The sequence below is a fragment of the Mauremys mutica genome, chromosome 13 (genome assembly GCF_020497125.1).
Source record: "Mauremys mutica isolate MM-2020 ecotype Southern chromosome 13, ASM2049712v1, whole genome shotgun sequence".
Classification (NCBI taxonomy): domain Eukaryota; kingdom Metazoa; phylum Chordata; order Testudines; family Geoemydidae; genus Mauremys; species Mauremys mutica.
This window is the reverse complement of record NC_059084.1, coordinates 32,047,392-32,072,909: the sequence shown is the minus strand read 5'-3', so window position 1 is coordinate 32,072,909 and position 25,518 is coordinate 32,047,392. Positions and strand designations below refer to the sequence as shown.

The window sequence follows — 25,518 nt, the reverse complement described above, 5'->3', positions numbered from 1 at the left end:
TTTCAAAATTAATCACCCCACTGAGATGAATGGGGCAGGTTTACATCTTTTGGAGCTCTCTCATGTTGCCCGCAAATCAGTATGTTACTGACTTTGTATAAACAAAGGTTAAATAAATTTAAGTTAGTTTCTGCATCAGTTTAATTAAATCAATCGAGTTAAACAGATGCACTTTTCTAGTAATGACATAATTCTACTCTCGGTTCAGTTTTGAAGTGGTCTTTGCAGCCATAAGGACTACAGACTTAAATTATTCTAAAATGAAAACTCTGACCTTAGAGCAAAAAAATGACAGCTAACAAAAAAGTACCCAGTCTCCAAAAACCAGCCTCTTTGTTAGGGGAACGAAGAGTGATGTCAAAGTGTCTCTCCCTCCTTAAGAATGAGTATGGCCACCTGCCTCAGTTGTGAGTACAGAGGATTGCTCCTCAGTTTAAACACTTGTGTGACATTCAAATCTGCCAGAGATTGTGCCAATGTTCTCCAGCAAATTTCAGGTATTAAACTTAAAAAAAAAAAAAAAAAAAGGACATTTCTACAAACTCCAAAAGGTACACTTTTAGGTATATGCTTTAAAGTCTTTTTATTTAAATATATTAGTCAAGGTGGCCAGTTTACCTAAAATATTTTTTATACCCAAACTGTGTTTGACCTGGGACAAAATAAAATATGGGGGAAATGATACTGACTTTATTCTTGGAGAGTAACACATTTGTTCTTAAAAAAAACAAAAACAAAAAAACAACCCACATCTAGGGCAGGATTTTCAAAAGTGCTCAGCACTGGCTTAACTGCTCCCCCTGAAGTAAATATATTTTATCCTTTACTTAATGGAAGAAGATTTAGGCCAATGATGAACTCATGAAAAATAGACCATGTGGGATTTTCGGAGCTTACCCTTTTACATTTTGGATTACTATGTTAAATAGCACTCATATTAACTAGCCTTTCACTTTTGTTTTGCTTTGCTTTCTAGTTCTCATTCACTTGCTCAATGCTGCAATATTTAGATTGTAAAAACTGCAGGGCTATGTTTACATTTAAAGAAAATTCCATTGTTTTTACAAATATATTAACATCTCTACTAATCTTGTTAAAGCTCATATGAAGAAAGCCTAAATTTTGGACTAAATTTGACCAGTGTCCCTTTAACCAATGTCATCAACTTGAAGACAAAAGCATTCAATACCCTAATCTGCCACTGACTTGAGAAAGTGTCAATAGTTCAGGTCGCACCCTCCTCCACCTGGGTTTATTTTTGAAGCAGACTCATAATACAGTAACTCCTCACTTAAAGTCATCCCGGTTAAAGTTGTTTTGTTATTAAGTCGCTGTTCTATTAGAGAAGATGCATGTTTAAAGCTGCACAATGTTCTAATGCTCTCCACCACCCCCAGTGCCTGCCAGCGAGCCCCCCAGATCAGTGCCTCCCCTCTCCGCACCTCCTGCAATCAGCTGTTTAGTGGTGTGCAGGGAGGCTGGGAAGGAGGGGGGAGGAGCAAGGACATGGCATGCTCAGGGGCAGAACTGGGTGGGAAGAGGTGAGGGCAGAGCCTTGGGGGAAGGGGTGGGGTGAGGGCGGGGCCTGGGGCAGAGCCAGGAGTCAAGCACCCCCCGGCCATTTGAAAAGTCAGCACCTGTGCCCCAGAAGCCTATGGCTGTCTCCAGCTGTGCAGGGATCTAGAGGCCTAGTGCCTCTGCATTGTGTGTCCCGAGCATACCATGCAACCTGGCAGATTGGTTCCCTTAGGAGACAACTGGTCTCCCCAGCCCCCAGTGTGTGTGTGTTCAGTAATTAACTGGAGTAGGCATTTGTGTGATCTGCTGCTCAGAGGCTAGCAGACACATCCCCATCGGGTGCTGGGGAAGTATGCAGCAGTGTCATTTCCTATGTGCTGCCGCTTGCCTGCTCTGCCTGGCTCTCATGTTGAGCCCAAACCTGCAGAGCTTGCATGGGGAGGACTCTGCAGGCCTAGGAGTGAGGGTGTTGTTGGCCCTCACCAGAGCTCTGGGGCCAGAGGATATTCACTTACCTAGTCACAGCTGTGAGTCAAAACTGTCTGGCGAAAATTTTTTCCCAAGAACCTAACCCCCTATTTACATTAATTCTTATGGGGAAATTGGATTCGCTTAACACTGTTTTGCTTAAAGTCGCATTTTTCAGGAACATAACTACAACGTTAAGTGAGGAGTTACTGTACTTACCCAACCTCAGTAAAACATTAAGATCCTCAAATGAAAAGCTCTAAGTAAATGTAGTGTTATAAGCAAGGCTCCACTTATTCCATGGCAGACTGAACCTAAATTCTGCTGGAATGGTAGTCTGGAAATTCTAGGCCAGCTTTATTTATATTTTAAAATGGAGATTTTATTGAATTAGTTATGAAAATAAACTAAATAGGAGCTTTTAAAAAAGATTAATGCTGTCCCATCACGACATTCAGCTTTCATTGTACAGCAGTGTTTTTTTAATTGCCAGTGCATATCTCTGTAGTAATTGTCAGATAGGGGCACAGTTGTGGCTTCTGCCTACCTCAAATGTATAGAATGGAACACACTGGTATCATGAGACACAATACCTAGAGGTTTCTGCCAAAATAATCAGTGAAATAATGAAGACAGGTTGTCATCTTTACATTTCAGTTAAACCTCCCACTGAAATGAATATGGGCAGTGCACACCCTTCGTATGTATTGTTTCAAAGCAGGGAACATTGCTTTAGTTAAACTATCCACAAGAGCTAGAAACATTTCTGAAATAAACGCTTAGATTCTGGAGCAAATTACAGCAACTATGGAACAGTCCTGATTAAAAGTTAAAAGATCAAGTAACAGATGATATAGCAAGGAGAGCCTTATAAGTACCTGAAAACGAGACAAAAAACTTGACCCGGGGGGGGGGGGTGGTCACAGTTCAAAATTTCACTCAATTAGCCAAAGAAGTTTTGTTTGTCTGGTTTTGTTTTAACTAGTATAGACTTAGATTGTACTTTCAGTTTCCACCCAAACCTGCCTTCAATTTTGGTTGAATATTGGGTTTCTACTGATGTGGAGAACAGCTGTATCATGAAGTTTTCAAGTCACCATTTATATATATTCTATAGTGATAGGTCCAAAAGGCAAAGAGTGAAAAGCAAGAACTTTGGTAGAAGATTCCTGTATTTACTGCATTATATGACAGATCCTACACACCTCCCATTGTAGAGACTACAAAGATATTGTACTTTTCATCCATCGTCTTCCTTACACAGTTCTGTGCTGCACAGTCTTGGAGTCAGCCAGGAGAACACTCATTAAACCCTATTCCCAGAGCTGTAGTAACTCTGTAGTGAACTAATATACAAATGATGAAGTGAGGAAAGGCCACAGTAGTTTATAGGTAATAAGAAATGAGGAAAATATGTTTCCAAAGGGGGAAAACATAAAACCATCTTTTCACTTTCAAGTGGGTATTCAACTGGAGGGTTATAAAAATTGAGTTGGTGCAAGTCAATCTTCTTTACCGGGTTCCAAAGCTTATTTTAGTACATTTGGGAAACATCTGGGAACTACATTTGCACTTAAGGACCATTTCATATACAACATGAGGACATGCTACAATTTGAAAGCAGAGAAAACAAGAAAATTTAAATTCAGATCTATGATGCTGTAACGTCCCTAGAAACAGCTACCTTGTTTCATTCCCCTCCCTCCTGCAAAAGAAAAAAAAACATACACAACATTGTCCCACTGGGACTGTGCCCATTTAAAAAAAAAAATGAAGGTAACTACATACAGGAGCCTGCACAGACAACTTTGCAAATGTAGAAAATAAAGGGTGTAGGCTAAACCATCCATTTTGACACACATGAACCATATGTTGAGACACTCTGGACCAGTGAGAGAGAGAAGTGCATTAAAACAAAGGAGAGGCAAGTTTATAAAACTATCATTACCAGACAATTCAATATTCAGACTCAAAATGACGGAAGACCTGAGCCAAGAACATCCAGACGCAGCGAGTGGGAAGTATTCCCCAGAACATGGAAATTTCAGGCCCTTTTCCATTTGGGAAAAAAATAAACCCTTGAGACCTACTGAGCCAGGAAAATCATTTCTATGGAAAGGAGCTACAGCACACTCACCAGAGCAGACACCAGGAACAGTGCAGGAGAAGAGATACAAAACTCATTTATGGAGAGAATACTAGCAACTGATAAAGATTTTTCATTTTGAGGGAAAATCTTTAAAGGGTAACTTGAAAACTATTTTACAATTTTGTGCCTACCTAAAATGGAAAAGTCTTATAACTAGAAATAATTAGAAAAAAGTTTTCAAGTTTCACTTTGTGCATGACACCATTTAGCGTACAGCCACTTTCCCTGTTTTGCTGATGGCTAGTTGTACTCCCTTTTCATGCACTAGTATGACATCAAGCACTGCTCTGTGCATATGAGGTCCCCATCACTACTCTTCAAGGCTCTGCAAGAGTGTTTTCCAGTAGCAGCTAAACAAAATGAAGAGGCAGCAGGCAGGAGCTTGCAAGGGGGTGGGGGGGAAAGAGGGCCTTGTTCTCAGACTTACACACTTTCCCTTTCTGAAAGCTCCGCCCCAATAAACAAGCAGGAGAGCAGAAAACCCGTTTTTAAATCACATACATATTATCTAAAGGGTAAGCAAATACTTTAGAAAAGTCAATTTAAAAAAATAATCTCAGTCTGACAGCATCTTTTGAGTTTAATATGTTTCCCAGATGTCAGACCAGCTACTGAATCTCACTAAAAATAATTAACTAGAATCAAGCAAGCAATCTTACTGCAGGACATATAGACTGCAGACTTCCACCTACACTAAATTCCAGATTTGTATAAAAAAGTGAAGTCCTTTGATTCTGGGATCTGACATGTGCTACAATCATTTACTTTAAGAAATCAGAGAGCAAACTCCAACACAACTTAAAACCAAATAAATCAGAATTGATATGGAATTAATAAAAGTGTTTATTATGGTAACTGAGATGAACTCCTCCTTTGTTAAGAACTCCATTCCCTATTCTACAAAAAACATCCCACAGAAATATACATAACAGCTATTGGACAAGATTTATTTTTTTCACATGTTCTTAGGAGAACACAGGTGAGTTCTAAACTGCAGCCAAAATCAAGCAAAACTCTTGGTCTATTTGTGGAATTCTCTCAAGAACTCAGTGTAATCTGGCATAAACTCTTGTTGGTTTATCCATATCCCTCCTTGCTCCAAATAAACTCTGAGGATGGACATTTGTGTGTGTAAACTTATTATGAAAAGGGTACTCCTGCTCTTATTTTACTGAAAAGGACATAACCTTCAATTTTCTAAACCAACAGAACCCCAATCACTAATATTTAGATTTTTAAAATGACAGTATTCCTCTATTAATAAAGTCTTGGCTTTCCCAAAATATGATTTGTTGTGCAAGGAAACATTCTTTCTTGGAGTATTAAAAGCAGCAGCTTTATTTTTTAACATGTTTATTAAATAAGACTACTTTAAAAACAGAAAAAAACCCTGAGATTTAATATCATGGTGGCACCTGATAGTAACAATTCTTCCCTGTCAATTATAAGCCTCTTTTTAAATAAGGTGTTAATAAAAATATTACACACTGTTGAACTTGTTTACTAATAAGCCCAAGATTCATATTTTCTCATTAACTGCCATATTTTTACACACGATAATTTTTTCTGAGTGATAATTTTACAAGTTGAAGGGACACAGATGTTTAGACCCTTCAGACTAATAACTTCTGTTTTTACAGTTTCAAATTAGCCAAGGTAACTGACAAGCAGCACCTACTTTTAATAACCAATGTCTGCTAGGCTGCCACCACCATCTACTAACGTCTTACTGTTGCTAGCTACCTTACACCTGTAAGCTCTGAATTTTTTCTGTATGAAGTTTAAATTATGGATAAATGGTATCCTAAATTTTTATTACTTTGATTTTAACAGCTTAGGAGTTTGTCTAACATGAAAAAGTTGCTATGGCAACTTGGTGTATGACTGATGTTTTCAACTAATTTTAGCCCAACGCATACTTTACACTAGCTTTAAGAAATTAATATATTTAACTATTGTAAAAGTGCACAACTACAGTGTATATACAAAATATACCTTAAAACTCTCTAGGCAAATAGGATTTCTTAATATTTATGGAGAAATCCACAGATATACTTACAAGTATATATTTTACAGAGATATATTTACTAACCCATTACACTAAAGGACAATGAGCATATCAGCTGTTTGGCAAGATGCAGAAAAGAAAACTCAAACCCTTCATTAGAAAGTTCCTCTTCCAAATACAACACATTTACATAAATTTTTGAAAACAGAATTAAAGCATTTACAAATGCACAACTTATGAAACAGCTTTACAAATCTTTTAGACCATACAGAAAATTAAAAATAAACAGAAAATGAAAGATTTCCAACACAAACCTGCAACTTGTTAGGAAGTCTGAAGGAACATGTGTACAAGCATGTTTCACAGCAATATCTAGAGTATTTTGAAAGGTATACCAAAAATCCCACACCCAAATACCAAGAAGAGCAAGATACACAGCACTGTATTAAATCTTAGATACACAAGGAATCAAATTCCAGATTGCAGTAGTTTAATTACATTTCACAACAAGAAATGCTTTGTTGTGATTCATTCAAGCTTGAAATACAGTTACCACCAGTTTCTGCAAGCCACATACTAATAAATTCTTAATTCAATTAATTCTGTGAACAATGAAGGCAGGTTTTCCTTTTCAATATTTTTATTCTAGTATGAAATATGAAGAAACAGCACCCAAATAATAACTGCAATATAATATGAAATTTTAATAAAAATGTACTGTTTTAAGAACAGAGCAAAATAAAAAAAAATAAACTGAAAGACTTGTCTCCTATTCAAATATCCCATCTTTCTGACATCAGTAACAGAACTTTCAGCCTTTCAAAGAGGAAAAAAAAAATCTGCTGTTGAAACAATATCCCCAAAGACTGTTAAAATGCATAACATGAATTTTCAGAGACAGTTTTATTAACAGGAGGCTTAATTTTAAACAGTATATACAATCACATCACTTTTCCAAAGTCAGAGCACCACCTAGTGATCTGTCAAAAAAAATTTATACTCATGAATTACAAAAGCATCTGTGTAATGCAACCGCCTCTTTATTGTAGTACACCTTTATACAATCCTTCCAAAAATTCCTGTACTGTGAAATCCTCTCAGGATGTAGTGTTGCACAGGCTTTCAAATCTCTCCTATACACCACATGAATAAAACTGTTGCCACTTGCACCTCTAAATTATGCCAGGCTACATACTTCAGTGTTCCATGATATGCAACACTAAAAGGCACCATTTTTCTTCAACCAACAAACAGAATAGTTTATAGACTGCTGTGTTTAAGTACAATGATTTGCAGGAAATAGTGGGATTTTCAGACCAAGAGAAGAGTCTGAATTTATTATAAGCTAAGTGTAGACAAACTGTGAGTTCTACTTTTCACTCTTTTGTAAAATTGCTTTCTGATTCTCTATTCTCCATTAAAGGCTTTACTGGACAGTAAGGAAAATGGCAATTCTTTACAGAATTGGAATTAAACACAACTTTATTGAAAAAATACACAACAACTCAATGAAAATAGATTCAAGGGTTTTTTGGGAAAATAAAATTTAGTCTCTGAAGTATCTCATAGCAATATTCAGAGTAGCTGGTAATTTCAAAAATTTCTTTCATATGTTTTACACTATTCTTAAAACTTTAACTGGACTCCAATATTCTAGTAATATTCATCCCTTTGGCTCTCTTAAATGCGACATTCCATGTGAGTAGTTCCAGAGATGTGAGAACTACAACATTAAATATCCAAACTAGTGCTGAAGATCCTATCCCAACTGATTTATGTAATCCTAACAAATCAAGCTACTTAAACAATGATGAGTGTTTTCTAGTTGTTGCTTGTATGGCATCAACTTTATAATTCAATTTTAAGTAAACAGTCAACTCAATATATTTGAGGTTATACCTACACTTATGTGGCAAAAGTCTTATTCCGCACAGTTTTAAATGCAACAATAAAAATAACTAAAGGTTATTCCACAAAGAACAGCTTGAATTTTACAGAACAGTTCTGCTCATATGCATAGGAATTAGTTCGGTAGACACATCAGCAATGTGCATAATTGACTGTTCACATACAGCAAGAACCTTTGAAAAACAATAAAGGTACATACACAAAACAGTTAATCTGTGTACACTGAGAATTCATTCAGTTGCAAAGTAAATTCAGGATTTTAAACAAAGCTTTGACCTGTAACAAAGCAAAATCAGCCAGCTTTTAACCAAATCTAGGAATGGCTATCTTGTTTTACAGTGGCTTGCAATAGCACCCACTCACTGACTTCATCTTAATACATAACTGCTTCCCTAATCCAAAACTACATAAAACCAATCTAGATTCCTTGATAAGCATTATGGGGCCAATTTAGCTTTAGCAAACTTTTTCTATTGGTGAATAAGAATCTGTCTTTCTTCTCCACACAGCCGTACTGGGAAATTCACTGCACACTTATCCTTGCAGTGATTCTTCTGTAAATGGTTAAACCAGTGCTCTGCCTTCTCAAAACAAGTTTGTTTGCAATTTAAACAATCCACAGGTTCTACCCTGGAAATACTATAAAAACAATCTGGATGAATTAATCACAGCACTATGAATATCTATTCTACAAACATGTTATATGAACGGCTACCCTAAAACAAGTTTGACTTTTCTCGAACCTATAGGTCTGTCATTTAGATCAACAACAGCTGCCATTGCTTCATCACGAGACTCAAATGCAACCATTGCTTCTCCTGTGGGCATACCTTTTTCATTGTATTTTAAGCACACGGAACCTGGGATCACTTGGTAACCATAAAAGAAATCCAAAATTTCATCCACTGATACCGTAAAAGGCATGTTTTGCACTTTAATGACAGTTGGCCCTGGCTTTCCAGAACCTGTTCCAAAACCAGGGGGTCCACTAATATGTAAGTTTCCTGGTCCAGGTCCAAACCCTGGAGGTCCACTTAAATGTCCAAGACCACCTGCAATACCAGGAGGGCCACTACCAAAGCTAGGAGGCCCACCTAAATTACCAGGCCCATTCCCAAAGTTTTGAGGTCCCCCTCCAAAACCTGATGGTCCACTCAGATTACTGGGACCACTCCCAAAACCTGGGACATCAATACCAGCACCAGGTAAACCACTAGTTCCAACTGAAGGCATTCCTGGTCTAGAATCACCAAAGCCACCCATTCCTGGTGGTGGAAGAGGGGGACCAAATGTGTTAGACCCACTAAAATTACTGGGAAAATTAAATGGAGGGCCATTATTTGCATCTTTTGAGTTACCACCCATAAAGGAACGCTCATCCCCACCAGCATTTTGCACTCCTGGCATTGCCGCATTCCCTTGCATTGGCATTTTCAGCAACTTTTTCCCTTGGGATGGTGGATTTCTCTCAGTTTCTCTCATTTCTTCTAGGGTGATTACACGTAAAATAACATCTCTTCCATTCAGCTTTTTACGGTGGAGGCGCTCTGACTTACGAGCATCATCTTCTGTTTTGAACTGAACCAGTGCTTGTCCTAAACCTTGCCCATTGTTATCAACAAGAATTTGTACAGAGTTTTCTTCCACTGACAGTCCCTCTAGAAACTGAAGGATTTCCATTTTTGTAATATTGTATGGAATATTTGATATATGTGCACACAACTTTGGCGGGCCTGTTTCTCCCTCAGTATTCATCATGACCTCTCTCTGATCATAGCTGAAGTTCTGCAATCTTTTCCGAATCATGTCTATCTTTTCTAACATACCCTTTTTGGTTATGGGATGAACTTGAATGAAACGGTTCCCTATGTACTGTTTATGATGACACAAAGCTGCCTTGTAGTCAGCTTCATTCCTGAACTCAACAAAGCCTTCACCAATTGCTTTCCCATTGGGTCCATAAGCTATATAAATACTGTCTTCAACAATATCTAACTTTTTAAAGAAATCTATCACATGTTTGTTCTCTGATTCAAAGGGAAGACCTTTCAAATAAACACAGAAACCCTGCTCATGAGGAGATCTTGACCGTGACCTTTTCTGTCCACTAGGAGATTTGGACCTAGAAAGCGTCTGCGGAGGATGGGTTTGTCCAGTAGGACCCATGGTTTGCTTGAAAGTTATATGGCCTCCAGCAGACACCCACTGTCTCTCTGTTGCAGGACTAACTTCAACATAGCGCTGAATCATCAGCATTCTGTTTCGCTTCAGTGCTTCAAAAGTATCTTGAGGAGAGAAAAACTTAACTAGTCCATTTCCATTATTTCGGCCTAAGTGATCCTTCAGCATATGTACTGCATCCACACGGAGCCCATGGAAAAAGTCTTTCACATCAGATTCTGTTGCAGAAAAGGGCATTCCATGAACACTGACATACAAGTCATCTGGGTTGATAGAATGGGGTTTCACACCACTTTGAGAATTCATCTGAATAGGATTTACAGGATTCATAGGACCCATAAACAATGGATTCAAGCCACTGTTCATACTCATTGCTGTTCCAGACCCATTCATTCCAGTAGGTAAAGGTGCTATAGGTGGAGGATTCATAGGAGGCATTCCTGACATAGGAGGCATAGGTGTCATTGGTGGTACAGGAGGAACAGGGGGTATTGGTGGTACAGGGGGAACAGGGGGCAGCGTAGGTACAGGAGGCGGGACAGGTATGGGGGGAATAGAAGGCATTGGTGGCAAAGATGGCATAGATGGGATGGGAGGAATTGGTGGGGGTGGTACTGTGTTCATAGGGGATGCTGTGCTAGGTATAGTTGAGCTAAACGTTGGGCTACCAAAGGTAGCTCCAAGATTTGGAGGTGCCGTTCCCATACTGGCAGTTGAGAATGTGGGTATGTTTTTGTTGCTTTCATGCACAGGAGTAGCTGCAGTTACTACACTAGGAGAAGGATTGTTAAAATTAGGTGCTGTCGTAGGTAAGTTTACCCTACCACTCATTCCAGAACTAGGCGGTGGTCCAGACCTGCTAGCGTTTGCTGGTGGCATGTCTAAATTGGCAGTTTCAAAACGCCTACGACTAAGTTCTATCATGTTTTGCATTTCAGTTTTACTGCTCAGCAACAGCGTTACTTTTGACCCTTTAATGGTACCACCTGTGCGCATCATACCAAGCCTTGCATCTTCATCAGTGGCAAAAACGATGAAAGCCTCACCCAGTTCACCCCCTACAATATGCACGCCCCCATCAGGAATGGTCAATCCAGAGAAGAAGTGGCGAATGTCCATGGTCCCCGCCACAATCGGGAGACCTTGCAAGCGGATGACCACAGCCATGCTGCGCTGAAACAACACACACCTGCAGATGAGAAAAGGCAACGGCTATGTCAGACTACTGTTTATGATACCACGTATTTACCTACAGACACCATCTACTACATTGTTTACATACTCCTAAAGACATCTTGAAAATTAAAGCATGTTTAAGTTCTAGACTTTTATTCAAATAAAATATTAAGCATTTGCAACACAAGATTAACTCAAGGTTTGCACCAAAAAAATCCAAAATAATCTGTTAAATCAAGATTTTAAAGAAAAGTCAGCCTGAGACCCAAACAAGTGTCAATACAAATACCAAGAGTGAGGTTAAATCGGAACTATTACTTCAGATGGTTCAATATTTAGTGGAATGTACAAAAAATTAATGTTTCAGCTAAGCAACTGAACTTCAGTGGTCACATGCAAAAAACATACCGCACACCTTGAATCTTGGAAGACTACTGAAACAATAAGACACTTTTGTATACTTAAAATACTCGTGCTCCGACTGAATAGAAAAAGTGCAATACTACCGAATAAAGTTTAAGACCTTCTCTTTTGCACAGATCTTAAATACAAAATCTTTACAAACAGAGAGGGAAAGGAAATTAGTTGGAATTGATCATAGCCTTAAATTTAGCTTGGTCAAATTTTTAATCACAGTTTTCAATTTCTTTTTACTGTGTTTCTTGACAGCACATTTATCACCCCCTACCCCAAAAACAAGAGGGGAGGGGGAGGTTAAGTTCTTTGGGACAAGGACTATCTTCCTCTGTGTTAATGCAGTACCTACCAAAATAGGGTCCCAATCCTAACAGGACCTTTGAGCATTACCCCAGTATGAACAATATGCTTCCAAATACACTTTATTAATGGAATGTGCCCCAGAACTGCAAACTCCAATATTTGAAACTAGTTATAAACAGTATTTTCCCAACTTTCACTTGCTGCCTAAAGGCAAAGCCTGAGCAAGGCCTAATAATCTGTGGATCAGAACCAGGGCATGGGCACAGCTATATGGTATCCCAGGTGACTGTAATTATGTAAACCTTAGGGCCAAGATTCTCAAAAATGAGTGCCTAAAGTCAGCCCCACTAACTCAATGGCTTTACATTTTCTAAGTTTTCAATAGTTTCCACTGACTTCAATAGGAATACTCTGTGCTCGCCACTTTTTTAAAAACTAGGTGCCTAGCTCTGGATTTAGAGGCCTAACTCATTTGTTAATAAACTTGGCCTAAATCTATAGCCATTTCCATCCTTCCTTCTCCCTTTAGGCCCATCCAGACTAGGGAAATAAAGCATTTTAAAATGGTGCCTAACAATCTACTGTAGACAGGAAGTTCACCTCCTAACCTATACAAGATAAATGGTATTTAAAAACAGTATGAATGTTTAAAAAACATTATTTTCCTAATCTATTCTGGACCTTAGAGCTAAAGGTCTGTGGCAGTGGCAAAGAGAAACAGATTTCTACCTCTCACTGTGGGCCATAACTCATACACCAGCTGGAGAAGGATGGGGCCACAATGCAGGCTGTGAACCATACTGATAGTGAGGAACAGTCTGAACTGTCACCACTGCTTAGAAGTGGTCACCCTTCCCACCCCACTGAGGGTGGTACAGGCTACACAGTGAAATGTAACCCTGTGCTAGGGTTTTTGCCTTGATTAGGAAGAGAGATCAAGGTTAGGTTGGAGTTGGCTAATGCTTATTAGTTAACCCTAACTATTTTGCTACTATAGACAAAGGCCCTAGGATATATAAAGGTGTGATGTTAACATGCATTATAGCTAGGTTTCCTTGTCTCTACTCAGTTTTGCAAGTGTAAGAGTGTCTTGTCTAAACTAGACTTAGAATGATAGTTAGCATATAAGCTAGGACATGCTTACATTTTTACCTTAAATCTCCAGACAAAGGCCACAAGTAAAATATGTTAACCTCAATTTAACTAGTTGAGGTCAACCACAGAGGAAGTTTAGGTTTGACCTCAGTCTGGTAACTCTAGATAAAAGGAGTTAACCTGTATATACACCAGGAAAAATTTTAGGTCAGAATTAGCTAATCTCAAACACCTTAAGTTTTCCTCAAGTTCTTTCCTAACCTAAACACACACTTAGCAGGAGGATAAGGTTTCAGTGCTTTAAGATTTGCCAAGCCTAGCCCAATTCCGATTCAGAAGCCAGTTTCTTGTCCTGGGTAGTTACCAGCATCATCCTTCACCTGATCCTCTCCTCCCCTAGAATCCCATTAGCTCCCTCATTAAGCAATGAAAACCCATTCAATACTTGAATGAAGACCTCTGAAAACTCCTATATGCCACAGTAAGTGGTTTTAGATATTCATAAGGGAATTCATTACAAAAAAGATGGGCTACTGCAGCATTAGGAGGCAATGTGCTACCAAAGATGTCACACCAAAGTTGGATGTAAAACTAAAGTCCTGACCAATTGTGATCATAAGATCCCACAGCACTTTCTGCCACACTAAAAGCATTATTTCTCAGTGTACAAGTAAAATTCAAACTCCGTTACATTTGCTTTCCTAAGTTCCCCCAGCAGTTTTGATGATGACTTTATTCTCTAATTCCTGTTCTGAACTGTTAGTAATATTGCTGTGCACTGTTACAGAAAATTCAAAGATTATCCACACTGACACCTGGTTGAACTAAATATTCAGGTAAAACAGGCAGCTACCACCATTTTGAGGGAAATGAGCAGTCCCATGCATTATGGCCAACAGATGAAAGGCACCTAAGTTTATGCTCTCTAGCAGTCTGTGTTTCACTCTAACTGGAGAAGGAACATTTCTATCCTTTGAAGCATTCTGCAGTCTGCCCTTTTCCTCTCCTAATCACCATCAGCAATGGATTTTAACATTATGTAGGCTTTGGCCCATTCCTAGTAGGCATTAGAAGTGTGGCTGCCCCCTCTGCTTCCTGTCTCCTTAAAGGCAACAGCAGAAATATCAATTACCTGCAACAAACAGTGCCCTAGATACTATACTGGTACACTATCTGCTGTGCTGCTGCTATAGCTTTGGTTACATTTTGCTACCAGAATTTCCTAGATTGAAGGGACTGAAACTGCTATGGCAACAGAAAACGTGATCTAAATAAAGTGGAACACATGAAAACATACTGGTATTTTACCAGTAAGGGAACACTTTCTTCCACAGAAATACCAAGTGTAATTGTAAAGGAAGGTATATACACCACCTTTCAAGTGAGTATTTTTTAAAAGTAAATCTCTTTCCAGACTTTTGGTAAAATATATTTTAAAAAGTTTTGGAATGTGTTTAGTTTGGCCATTCTGGTCTCATTTCAATACTTTCTAGAAGTCTTACAATATGTTTTTAAGTTTATAGTAAAAAATCTGAAAATTAAATTTGTTTTCTCAACCATTTTTCAAGGGTAATTTTCTTCTGAACAGCAGAAGTGTTTACATCATAGAAGTAAACCATTTGTCAAACCCTGTATTACTCAAAAACTGCTAGGATTTCTACAATAGTTTGTTAGCATTTAAAACATTTTTGTTCTCTGTTTTAAAAAGGGAAGTGTTATTTATATAATTTTAAGGAAACATAAATTTGACCAATCCTTAAATAAGGCTACAAATCTCCAAAACTAGTGATTTATAATGAAAATCCTTACAAATTTAAGGAAAGCAGCATTACTGAACTGTTATAAAACAGGGAATTTGTGGGTCACGTCACAGGATAATATTCATATTAGAGGGACCTGATGCTTTTAAATACGTGCCAAAATTACAAATATTTAACAGGAAACTATTTTTAAAAAGCTAGGGGTCCAAGAGTGTCCATGTTACAGTACTGATTAGATTTGAAAATCATTTAATACAGCCAACTAAGGTATTCAGGAACTCCGACTTTTAAACATTAAAATATTAAGAGACATAAGTCCTCAGCATTATCTGCTGCATAAAGAGATTAAACTTAGATATTTGTATTATTTTTACCCATATACCCTCAAATCACACATGTTTTTCCACTACTTATTTTATCCTTTGTCAAATGGAAAACATTGACTTTTTCATAATGACTTCCTCAAGCATACACCAGGAGTGTCACAATAACAGATAAGAGCATTAACTGTTGATGAATAAAAATGTTTACACAAAGAGGTGGTATGGATGGGTTTTCTACTTAAACAACTTTAAGTGGTTAGTAATTACATATTTTGGTGCAGTATATATATTTTATTTTCTCCAAAACAGTGGAAGATTTAAGGATGTATTTAGAATCCAAGCTAAATTTCTCACCAGATATTTAAAAAAGAGCACAAGAGTGTCAAACTCATTCTGTGGAGAGAGAGCATTTTTATTACACCAAGGGCCACTTCATTATGGTTATAACTACCTGTGATTCACAGAATTACAATTGACATCAGATCATTAAAATAAAAAAATATATATATAGAAATATAAAATCACAATTGTGGGAGTCTCTATTTTCTCATGTGTGTATGCAGTTACTCTAGTTGCATGTTCAAATGCAGTAACTGAATCAGAAAATTAAAAATTTGTTTCAAATGCTCCACTTTTGCATACCTAGTTTATAATCTGGTCCTTAAGTAATCATTGGTAGGTTTCAGAGATAGCATGTCATTGAGATGACTGAGGAGGTTCAGACCTCTTAGAACTGTCATTTCAAGTTAAGACAGTGCTGTATCCTATTTGGAAGCTTATCACTGCAACTATAAGCCTGAAGCTTTTTTTTTTTTAAATTATGGTTTCCATTCTGAAGACCTAATGTTTTATGGATGTCAGACAATTACATTTATTATCCTGAATCTGGCCCACAGGCCAGAATTTGTCTAATTGCCTAATAATCTGTTAATTTAACAAGTTTTACTTTAGCTTGATATTTTCAAAGTCACCTATTTAGTGGGACTGGGATTCAGATTCCCAGTTCCCTTTAATTTTAATGGGAGTCAGGTATTCCAACCCCTTAGGCAGCTGTGAAACCTAAGGATGAAAAGTAAGACTTATGTATTACAGAGAATAAACTCTCTGTAATTTAAAATTAACAATCATAAATGCAGTAGAATTTTTTTTTTAAATCACTCCTGGTAGGATACCTTATTTGAATTTTACAAAACTGCTATAGGTACCAAATTAAAATATTGAAAATTAAGATCCTGATCATACAACACTTAACAGGTAATCGAACTTTACTTAAATGGCTAGACGCTTTGACTCAACGAGACTACTCATGCTTGAAGTAAAGCATGTCCATAAGTGCTTGCAACATCAGGGGTTAAAACTGTATTTTTGATAAAAGCTTATTAAGATGCATAACAGCTGTCATTTCAAAACAAAACGACTTCAGCGTTTATATTAACATTTTAGAATTTCACTGTAACAAAATTATAAACTCCTAAAACCACTCTCAGGCCCAAATTCACAAAAAATAGGAGCCTATACTTAAGCTCTTAAGGGTGGGATTTTCAAAAGCACCTAAGTGATTTAGATGCATAAATCCCATTGATTCAAACTACAAATCCGTGATGGAGCAGCACGGCCTGGTTAAAGCATTTCTACTTTCCAGGTCAATACTGGAAGGTGATGGTTGCAAATATAGTGTGGGGCTTATCGATTGTGTTCAGGGTTATGTTTTTCTCACTGTAAGGCTGACAATGAATCCATCCCCTCATCCTGACTTTTGCAGTACAGATGGGCATTTTAAGTATGATGCATCTATGTAAAATCTGAAATTCTACTAAATTAAAAAAATATAAAATCCACTTTAGCAATTTATGACTAAAAATGGAAAGTGAATAATTATCCACATGCAAATAAAAATCTAGTTGAAATTAAAATTAAGAAATCATTTCAATTAAAAACTTCCAACGGCCGGTGATGGGACAATACATGGGGAGGGCTCTGAGTTACTCCAGATAATTCTTTCCCAGGTGTCCAACTGGTGGGTCTCACCCACATGCTCAGGGTCTAACTGATAGCCATATTTGGGGTCAGGAAGGAATTTTTCCCTGGGTCAGATTGGCAGAGACCCTGGAGGGTTTTCACCTTCATCTTCTGCATGGGGCACGGGTCGCTTGCAGGTTTAAACTACTGTAAATGGTGGATTCTTTGTAACAAAGTCTTTAAACCAGGATTTGAGGACATCAGTAACTCAGCTAGAGGTTAGGGGTCTATTCCAGGAGTGGGTGGGTAAGGTCCTGTAGCCTGCAGTGTGCAGGAGGTCAGACTAGATGATCACGATGGTACCTTCTGGCCTTAAAGTCTATCTTGATAGACAATTATTTCTATTTCCAGTTTCAAAAATAATTGCTATTATCATAAGTGTGCAACCCATAAGAGGACAGTATTTGTCAGTGTTATACACTCACAATGTGCAACTTTCAGGAAGATTAACAGAAACTGGGTACATAGAAAATAGTAAGTAATTTAAGGCCATATGTAAAAAGTGTTGAACAGAGAAGGGTACTGGACTAACCTCTGAATTTACATATAGTTCACAGGTATAAACACAAGTTTGGAAGTCTCTACCTAGTCCCTGCTGAATGTTAATCTACAATACCATCACCAACACATGCACATGTTTGGCAATCCTTGAACAGAGTCTAGAAGGCAGAACAGCATTGATGCTGAAGAAAGGATTGAAGGTATCTAGCTCGAGAAGTGTTAGGGGGACTAATTATAGCTAGAACTGGGCAGGTGGCAGACTTTTTTTGCAAGGACTAGCATTCACCTATTAAATTAAGAAAGCCTAAATACCTTCTCAGAAATAAATATATCCGAGCGCTCTAAATACTGCAAATCCTAGTTATAAGAACCCAAATAGTATATATTTTACACATTGATATCTATAGCTTTTAGGAACATGCAGAACTATTGCCTGCAGCAAATACCTACATTTACAAACAGTGGAGAATGGTTGGAGAGAGTATTCAAAACTACCATATGCTGATAAAACAGCACTACAGAATTTGGCAGAAAAGTCATTTACAAGGACAACACTGCCATAACAACGATTACCAGTGGGAATCAGAGCTAAAAAGCCAAACTGTGTGCGCGCGCAATTTTTACTGACCAAAATATTTTGATACCAATTCATATATTCCACATAATTGTTAAGAAATATTCTTAACATGTAGTCAATAAGCATAAAAAGAAATCTTCATGTCAAAAATCTCTTACCTGCAGAGACTGCTGTTTTTTTCTTAATAAGTAGCAGAAGCCAAGCCAATCCTGTGGGCAACCAATTAAAACCAACTTTTAGACTGCAATAAAGAATAAATGGAGGCAAAAATCAATTCAGGCAACACAACAGCAGTAACAGTCCACAACGAACTGTATATTAAGAAAGTTCAGGTCTGAGACCACCACAAAGCACTGCATCATATATCAACCACAAGACTAAGTGTGCAAAAAATTTAAACACTTGTTAATCTCTTACATTTTGATAATTGCACTTGCTTAATTATACTTTGTTACCAAATTTTAACTCATAAGAATACATACAAATTAAAAGCCAGAAGACACTCATTACACAGTATTTAACATCTCCAGGGTTTTTTTTCCTTTCCAGATTCCCGAATTAGTCAATGTATCTTTAGAAAGCAAGGGTCACACCCTTGACCCCCAAAACTCACAATGCAGAATCAAATCTTGATACTGAATAATAAAACCTTACCCAAACCATTTGTTACGAACACTATCAAGTCAATTGCTTTTTAATTCTGCACCTTCCTATCCCCACCTAAGCAAAACAGTACTTTATGCTGCTACTGAGAAATACTTAACTACACATATCAATATCCTTCCAAGAACCAGCAAAACCTTTTGAGCTAAGACACACATCGAAGTCTCATCTTTGGAAAACTCGCACTTTCACATGCTGTACTATGGGAACCCATGCCTTTTTGTTTGCAGTATACAGCCCTAATCTAACATGCAATACAAGAGTCAGATCCCAGTCGTTCTTTGTACTCAAGATTATTACATTTCTATTCCAGGGATCACAAGAGTGAGCAAAAAAGCTATATGTTTTTACTGGAAATGCTTGTGTCTACATCTGAAAACAAAAAAAAAACAAAAAAAACAACCATGCATTAACTATTCCATTACCTCACACTATACTCTTGGCTCTCTGGAAGGTACCTATAGAAAAATATATTAAGAAAAAATTGAGAAACAGGTCATCTGAAAAAATATGAATTAGTTGCCCTTTTCTCATGAAGTTGGACCACTGGAGGCATCTGCTGTAAACATTTAGCATTGACATGCATCCACAAACTGGTGTTAAATGTACTGCATATAATCTAGAAGAATTCACTATCAAAAGATTAAAACAAACCAGTCACATTCAAAAACCTTCAGGAAACAAGACACCAACAGCAAAATTACAAGTGAGAAAAATATGTAAACTGAAGTCCCGCAAGTTAGACTTTTCATTAAAATGACAAATATACTCATCTCCAAAACAGAGCCATGCTTTTTTATTTAAAAAAAAAAAAAGAGGACTCAAGACCAGACAATCCCAAATTAGGAATCTGCTATTTGCTCCAAAGAGTAGCCAGTTTCAAAAAGTAATTCCCAATACAAAAAGATATGACATAACCTGAAGGACAGCTTTCACACAAATGTTTATCTATTTAAATATAGATTTGGAATAGATCTTTCATACAGAAGCAACATTTTACCAAGAAATTCCAGATAATTCAGAACGTTTCCACTATACAGACCAAAAAGCATTCTAGTTGTGTACACTTATCTAGAAACCTAAATCTAATCAAAATAGGCTAAAGTAATATTGTGCTAAAGATACATTATCCTACAAAATACCACATTATAGTATGCAAAACCCAATAGCGTTCTTCAAATAGTCTACAATGTTTGAACTTTCCATTGTACCCATCCAGCATAATTCATTTACCATTAACCAACATCATGATTTGTTTAGACAAATCTAAGTTATTTTCTAGATCTTGAATCAGAACATTTAAAAGACCACATTACACTGTCACAGAGACATTCTCTCATGTGAATTTGGTGCTCACAAGGGTGTTACCTACATACACAACCAAATGAAGAAAGAAGCAGATACTGCTTTTCCATACAGAACTGACAATTGTGATCTGAATCACCCCATAATTCTAGATTTATGCCTTTCCTGAAAAAAATCAAATTCTGCCACATTCCCCATTGGTTTTGCACTGTAGACAAATATCCACTAGAGACTAGGATGAGACCCAATTTAGGTCACAAGTGAAAATAAGCAACGAGGTTCTCTAAAGGTGGAAAAAGATGCACTGATCTACTTCTCTAACCCCAGCAGTGAGAGTTGGGAAGGGAAGCTTGAAGCGATACACAAGTCTAAGGACACAAGATAATACAGCAAGAACCAAGATATTTTCTCCCCCCAAGAAAGAGGAAAATTCAGAGAATAGATTCATGTTTCAGATTCCAACATCAGAAGGGACAACTGAGATTATCTAGTCCAACCTCCTGTATTAACACAGGATCCAGATGCATTCTTCTTAGGACCCATTTTGAAGCATTTTCCTATAGTCTACAGCACCTAAGAAAAACCTACGGTAGTTCTGAGTACATCACCAATCTGCAGTTATGATTAAAGTAACACCAGTTTACATAAACACCTTTCATACAGTTACATTCCTTATGTTAGTGATAAGGGCATTTTATCCTATTTAAACTTCACTTTTGCCAACTCCTCCTTCCTACGCATTTTCCAGGGGAAAAACTGATACAAACACATTTTATATTTTTTTTCAGCACAGCTTCCTTTTTCATCATGGCCGCATATTCACTTTGGAAAAGAGCAAAAGGCTTCTTGTAAAGCTAAGAGCAAAGAGGCAACCTCCAGGCCCGCTCACTGAAAGATGCCCACAATTGTTCCTGTCCACTATCAACAGTGGATAACCCAACTGCCTCTCTAAGAGAGGCTGTAATGATTAGTTGTATTTCCTATTATTGAGAAGTGGATCTATTCAAACCAGAAGGAATTAGAGTGAAGGCATGCCAGGATCCTCTGACACACACCAACTGGTGAAACAATGTGAACCACAAAGGAGAATTTGATTGCCACAGATGCTGTAGTCAGCTCACCAAGTAAGAAGTATTGTGTTTACACCTTGTATCCAGATGGCCTACGAGGGTACAAACATCAACATCACAACCTTAATCGTGCCATTGCTTTTATTTCTGCCCCCTCCCAAGGCATACAAGCTTGACGTTAATTTGTTGTCACTGTCGCAGCAGAACACTCGTTGCACGCACTGAGGGAGCCATCGCTCATTTCTGCAAAGCGCCCCAAGACGCTGGCACGTTAAAGGCGAGTCAGTATCCAGCTCACTCCTGTTTCCCATCCTCCGCTCCGAGGCCCCTGGAGCCAAAGCCCCGCGCCGGGGCTCACATTCAGCAGCCCGGAGCACAAAGGGGCGGAAGCCGCCGGATTGTCTGCGAGAAGAAAACACGGCTCCGCGACCACGGGCACTCCACGCCCACCCGAGCGCGCCGCCTACTCCGCGCAACTCGCATGAGCCGCGCAGGGGCCAGGCTCTGCCCCCGGGGAGCGGCCGCAGCGGGGTGCTCCGGGCCGCAGCGGGGCCGTGAGCGGCGCCGGTATTTAAGGCCTCGGGCGACAACGGAGCCCTGCGAACGAGGGCGGAGGCACGGGCACGCTGGGGCCCGCGCCCCGGGGCCTCCTCAGCCCAGTCCCTGCCCCTCCCCCCTTTGTGCGGCTGGGAAGACACGCTCCGTGGCGGGCCCGGCCTCCCCCCGAGACAGGGACCAGCCGCGCGGGGAGGGGGCCGCTGAGGGGCGGGGCCGGGCCCGGCCCGGACACTGCAGATTTCTTACCGAGGAATCTGTACGGAAAAAGGGTTAGAAAGGAGATAATCGCCGCCCGGGCCCCGCTCCCCGCGCGAGCCCAGCGCCACCGACCGAGCAGCGCCACAAAATGGCCGCCGCGGCTGAAGCGCCGCCGCGAGGGAGGGGGCGAGGTTTCAGGAGAGGGGGCGGGGCCTAACAGAGAGGGGGCGGGGCGGAGCTTTGGTGACGACCTGTCGCGCGCGCCGCCTCTGCCCTGCTGCAGAGTGGGCGGGCCCATATGGCGCGCGGCGCCGCTGGCTCCTTGGCCACAGGGAACCTGCTGCCCTGCAGTAGCGCGCGGGGCGGGGCGCTGACACTGCTGTTCATCGCGCGCCTTGCTGCTGCTTTTCCCCGTCCTGCCGCTCGGGCCTCGTAGCCAACATCCCCGCCCGGCGGAACGACCTGCAGTCCTCCTGTCACGGAGCCTGGTGCCCCAAAACTCCACCTGCCAGCTGTGCAGCCCTGTGAGCAGGGCCGGCTCCAGGCACCAGCCTACCAAGCACGTGCTTGGGGCGGCACCTTGGGAGGGGGCGGCACTCGGGGTTTGTTTTTGTTTGCCCAGGCGGCGCTGGGGGGAGGCGGGGCTTAGGCGGTGGTGCCGTTTTGGGGGGGCGGGGACTTGGGCGGTGCTTGGCTGCGGCGGGGACTTGGGCGGCACAACGCAACACTTGGAGGGAGCGGGGACTTGGGCGACATGACGCTCAGGGTGGGGACTGGGCGGGGTGCCGCGCGGGGGGCGGGGCTTGGGTGATGCTCGGGGGCGGGGCCTTGGCGGTGTGACACTCCGGGGGCGGGGACTTGGGCGGGGCAATGCTCAGGGTGGGGACTGGGCGGGGCTTGGGTGACGCTCGGGGACAGGTCCTTGGGCGGTGTGATGCTCGGAGGGGGGCGGCGCTCCTTGGTTTTGCTTGGGGCGCCAAAAATGTTAGAGCCGGCGCTGCCTGCGAGAGGCGAGCACGGTGCCGTGCCAGGCCGGTGCAGATAGTGGGTCCAGTGTTCGACCAGAATACCCACTAGAAAAGGGACTCTGGCGGCTCTGGTCAGCACTGCTGACTGGGCCACTGTGTTCAGCTGCTGGTGTTGCATAGCTCCCAGGAAGTAGCACCATGTCCCGCCTCTGGCTTCTATGTGTAGGGGCAGCCAGGGAGCACCACATGCTACCAACTGTGGGGGTGGCACCTGTGGATGGGGCAGTGTGCAGAGCCGCCTGGCTGCGCCTCTGTGTAGGAATTGGGGGGTGGACATGCTGCTTCTAGGAGTTCCTTGAGGTAAGCAATGCCTGGAGCCTGCAACCCTGAGCCCCCACCACCACCCTGAGCCCCCTCCTGCCCTCTGAACTGCTCAGTCCCAGCCCGGAACACCCTTCTAAACCCCACAGCCCCACCCTAGAGTCTGCACCTGCAGCCAGAGCCCTCACACACCCCAACCCCCAGCCCAGAGCCCCCTCCTGCACCCTGACCACCTTATTTCTGGCCCCACCCCAGAACCCGCAGCCCAGAGCCTGTACCTCCTCTCACACCCCAACCCCCTGCCTCAGCCTGGAGCGCTCTCCCATACTCTAAACAACTCAGTTCCTCCTCCCCAGCCCAGAGCCCCCTCCAGCACCCCAGTCCCCTGAGCCAGCCTGGTGAAAATGAGCGAGTGAGTGAGGGTGAGGAGAGTGAGCGACAAAGGGAGGAGTGGATGAAGTGAGCAGTAGGCAGGGCCTTGGGGCAGGGCAAGGGTGTTCGGTTTTGTGCGAGTAGAAAGTTGGCAACCCTACGTGCAGAGCAGTGGGTTAGGTGCACACTGCTCTGCACATAGGGTTGCCAACTTTCTACTCGCACAAAACCGAACACTCTTGCCCTGCCCACTGCTTAGGTGCACAGGAGTGCCAGATAAACTCTTAGGCCTTCTCTTGATTACATTACAACATTAGCCTGGGCTTGGCAAACACAAACTATTTAGCCTAACATACACTTAACTATGTCACCTTTTCCAGACTTTCCAGCTGTTAGCACCTGCTCATCCTTATCCTGTGCATTCCCTCTAGGACATCCCCTTCAGCTGCTCAGACTGAGCCTTGTGATGCACTGTGTTGTATGCCAACAGCCTGCTAGAACTTTCCAGGGCAACAGTGCAGCACCAGAGCAGGGAGGCTGCCTGGCACTGTGTGAATGCCAGGGCAGAAGTGGAGTTCAGGAGGGCACTGACAGCATGCAGCAGAGTGTCAGAATGGAGGGAAGCACTCTTCTATTCCCGTTTCCTGACATACCTAGTGGAATATCAGCTGCTACAGAGAGTGGTTGCAGATATTCTAATGGCCCTGAAACTCTGCAGTAGTTTTTACAATTCATTCAAACATTCCTCTGTTTTAGAGCCAAGACAGGCCCTTTGGATCATCTGCTCAGACCTGCTCCCAGCTCCCTCTAGCTGCAGTTGCACCTGTCCTTGGATCATGGTGGAAGATCTGATAACTTGCTGCAACTAACTGCTGCATCACAACACCTATATATATTGCAGTGGTCAGTGACAGTGTATGGAGAGGAATAATATAAAATTGTTTGGGATACTGAGTGAGGCGGGCATCCTGTGGAAAAAATAGTATGTTATGTGATTAAAGAGTGTATCAAAATACATATGTACAAGGGGGATGAATTTAGGTTGTACAGGCAATGTTAGTTCTGGCATTTCCTAACTTTTAAGTGCTTAACTTTGCCACCTTAACTTTCTTTTAATATATTTTCATAAGTAATTTCCTAGGTTTCTAAAAAGCACACTGAAAACAGAGATTCCCTCAAATGAAACTATATTAAATCCCACATGGTTCAGCACCAGGAGTAGAACCATTAGATCCACAGCCCAGACCTCTGCCTCTTGGTCTAACAGAATAACTGATAGCAGTAGTAGGTTGTCATCCTCTGTGCATCAGCCACTAGAGAGAGAGAAAGCATTCAGTTTGCCGATGGGTTTCACAGCCATGTGCTGACAGCAGAGAAATGTTGAAACTCAGGAATCTTGATACTATTCTAGGTGTTGAGGGAACTGTACTCTAATGGTTACAGACCCTTCTACCCGTTCCCCCCAAGTCTGATCTTTTCTGCTCCTATGCCCTACTGTCTCTTTGTCTTAGTCACCCCCATCTACCCCACGGTACTGTTCTACTTTTCCCCCTTGCTACCTCCCCTTGGCCAAGTCTTCCCACTTGTCACCCCGCCCCCAGAAGACCCAGCTCTTCATCACTGCCTTTGGATCAGACTGCTTTCTCCTGATTCTTCTCTT

General features: G+C 40.9%; 2 protein-coding genes across 6 annotated transcripts in view; both read right to left on the bottom strand.

Annotated features, from left to right (window-relative positions):
* Positions 1-22,370, bottom strand: part of CPNE1 (copine 1) — a 98,680-nt gene extending 76,310 nt beyond the window's left edge. The window contains exons 1-2 of one of the 4 annotated variants that reach the window (XM_044986475.1): positions 22,246-22,321; positions 18,562-18,612 (exon numbers count right to left, since the gene is read on the bottom strand). The gene's annotated coding sequence lies outside the window, so the exon portion shown is untranslated. Of the gene's footprint in view, positions 1-11,278; positions 11,401-18,561; positions 18,645-22,245 lie in introns of those variants that run through there. The other 3 variants (XM_044986474.1, XM_044986473.1, XM_044986476.1) reach the window with 3 other exon arrangements.
* On the bottom strand, positions 4,961-22,330 carry RBM12 (RNA binding motif protein 12). 2 transcript variants are annotated; one of them, XM_044986469.1, is made up of 3 exons: positions 22,246-22,330; positions 18,562-18,612; positions 4,961-11,421 (listed from the first exon to the last, which is right to left on the bottom strand). In XM_044986469.1, the coding sequence occupies exon 3, from the start codon at positions 11,397-11,399 to the stop codon at positions 8,763-8,765; it is 2,637 nt and encodes an 878-aa protein (XP_044842404.1). In that variant the 5' UTR covers positions 11,400-11,421; positions 18,562-18,612; positions 22,246-22,330; the 3' UTR covers positions 4,961-8,762. The 2 variants fall into 2 exon arrangements, with proteins under 2 accessions (XP_044842404.1, XP_044842403.1); XM_044986468.1 differs by having other exon boundaries at positions 18,562-18,644; positions 22,246-22,303.
* Positions 22,371-25,518: the final 3,148 nt, after the last annotated feature.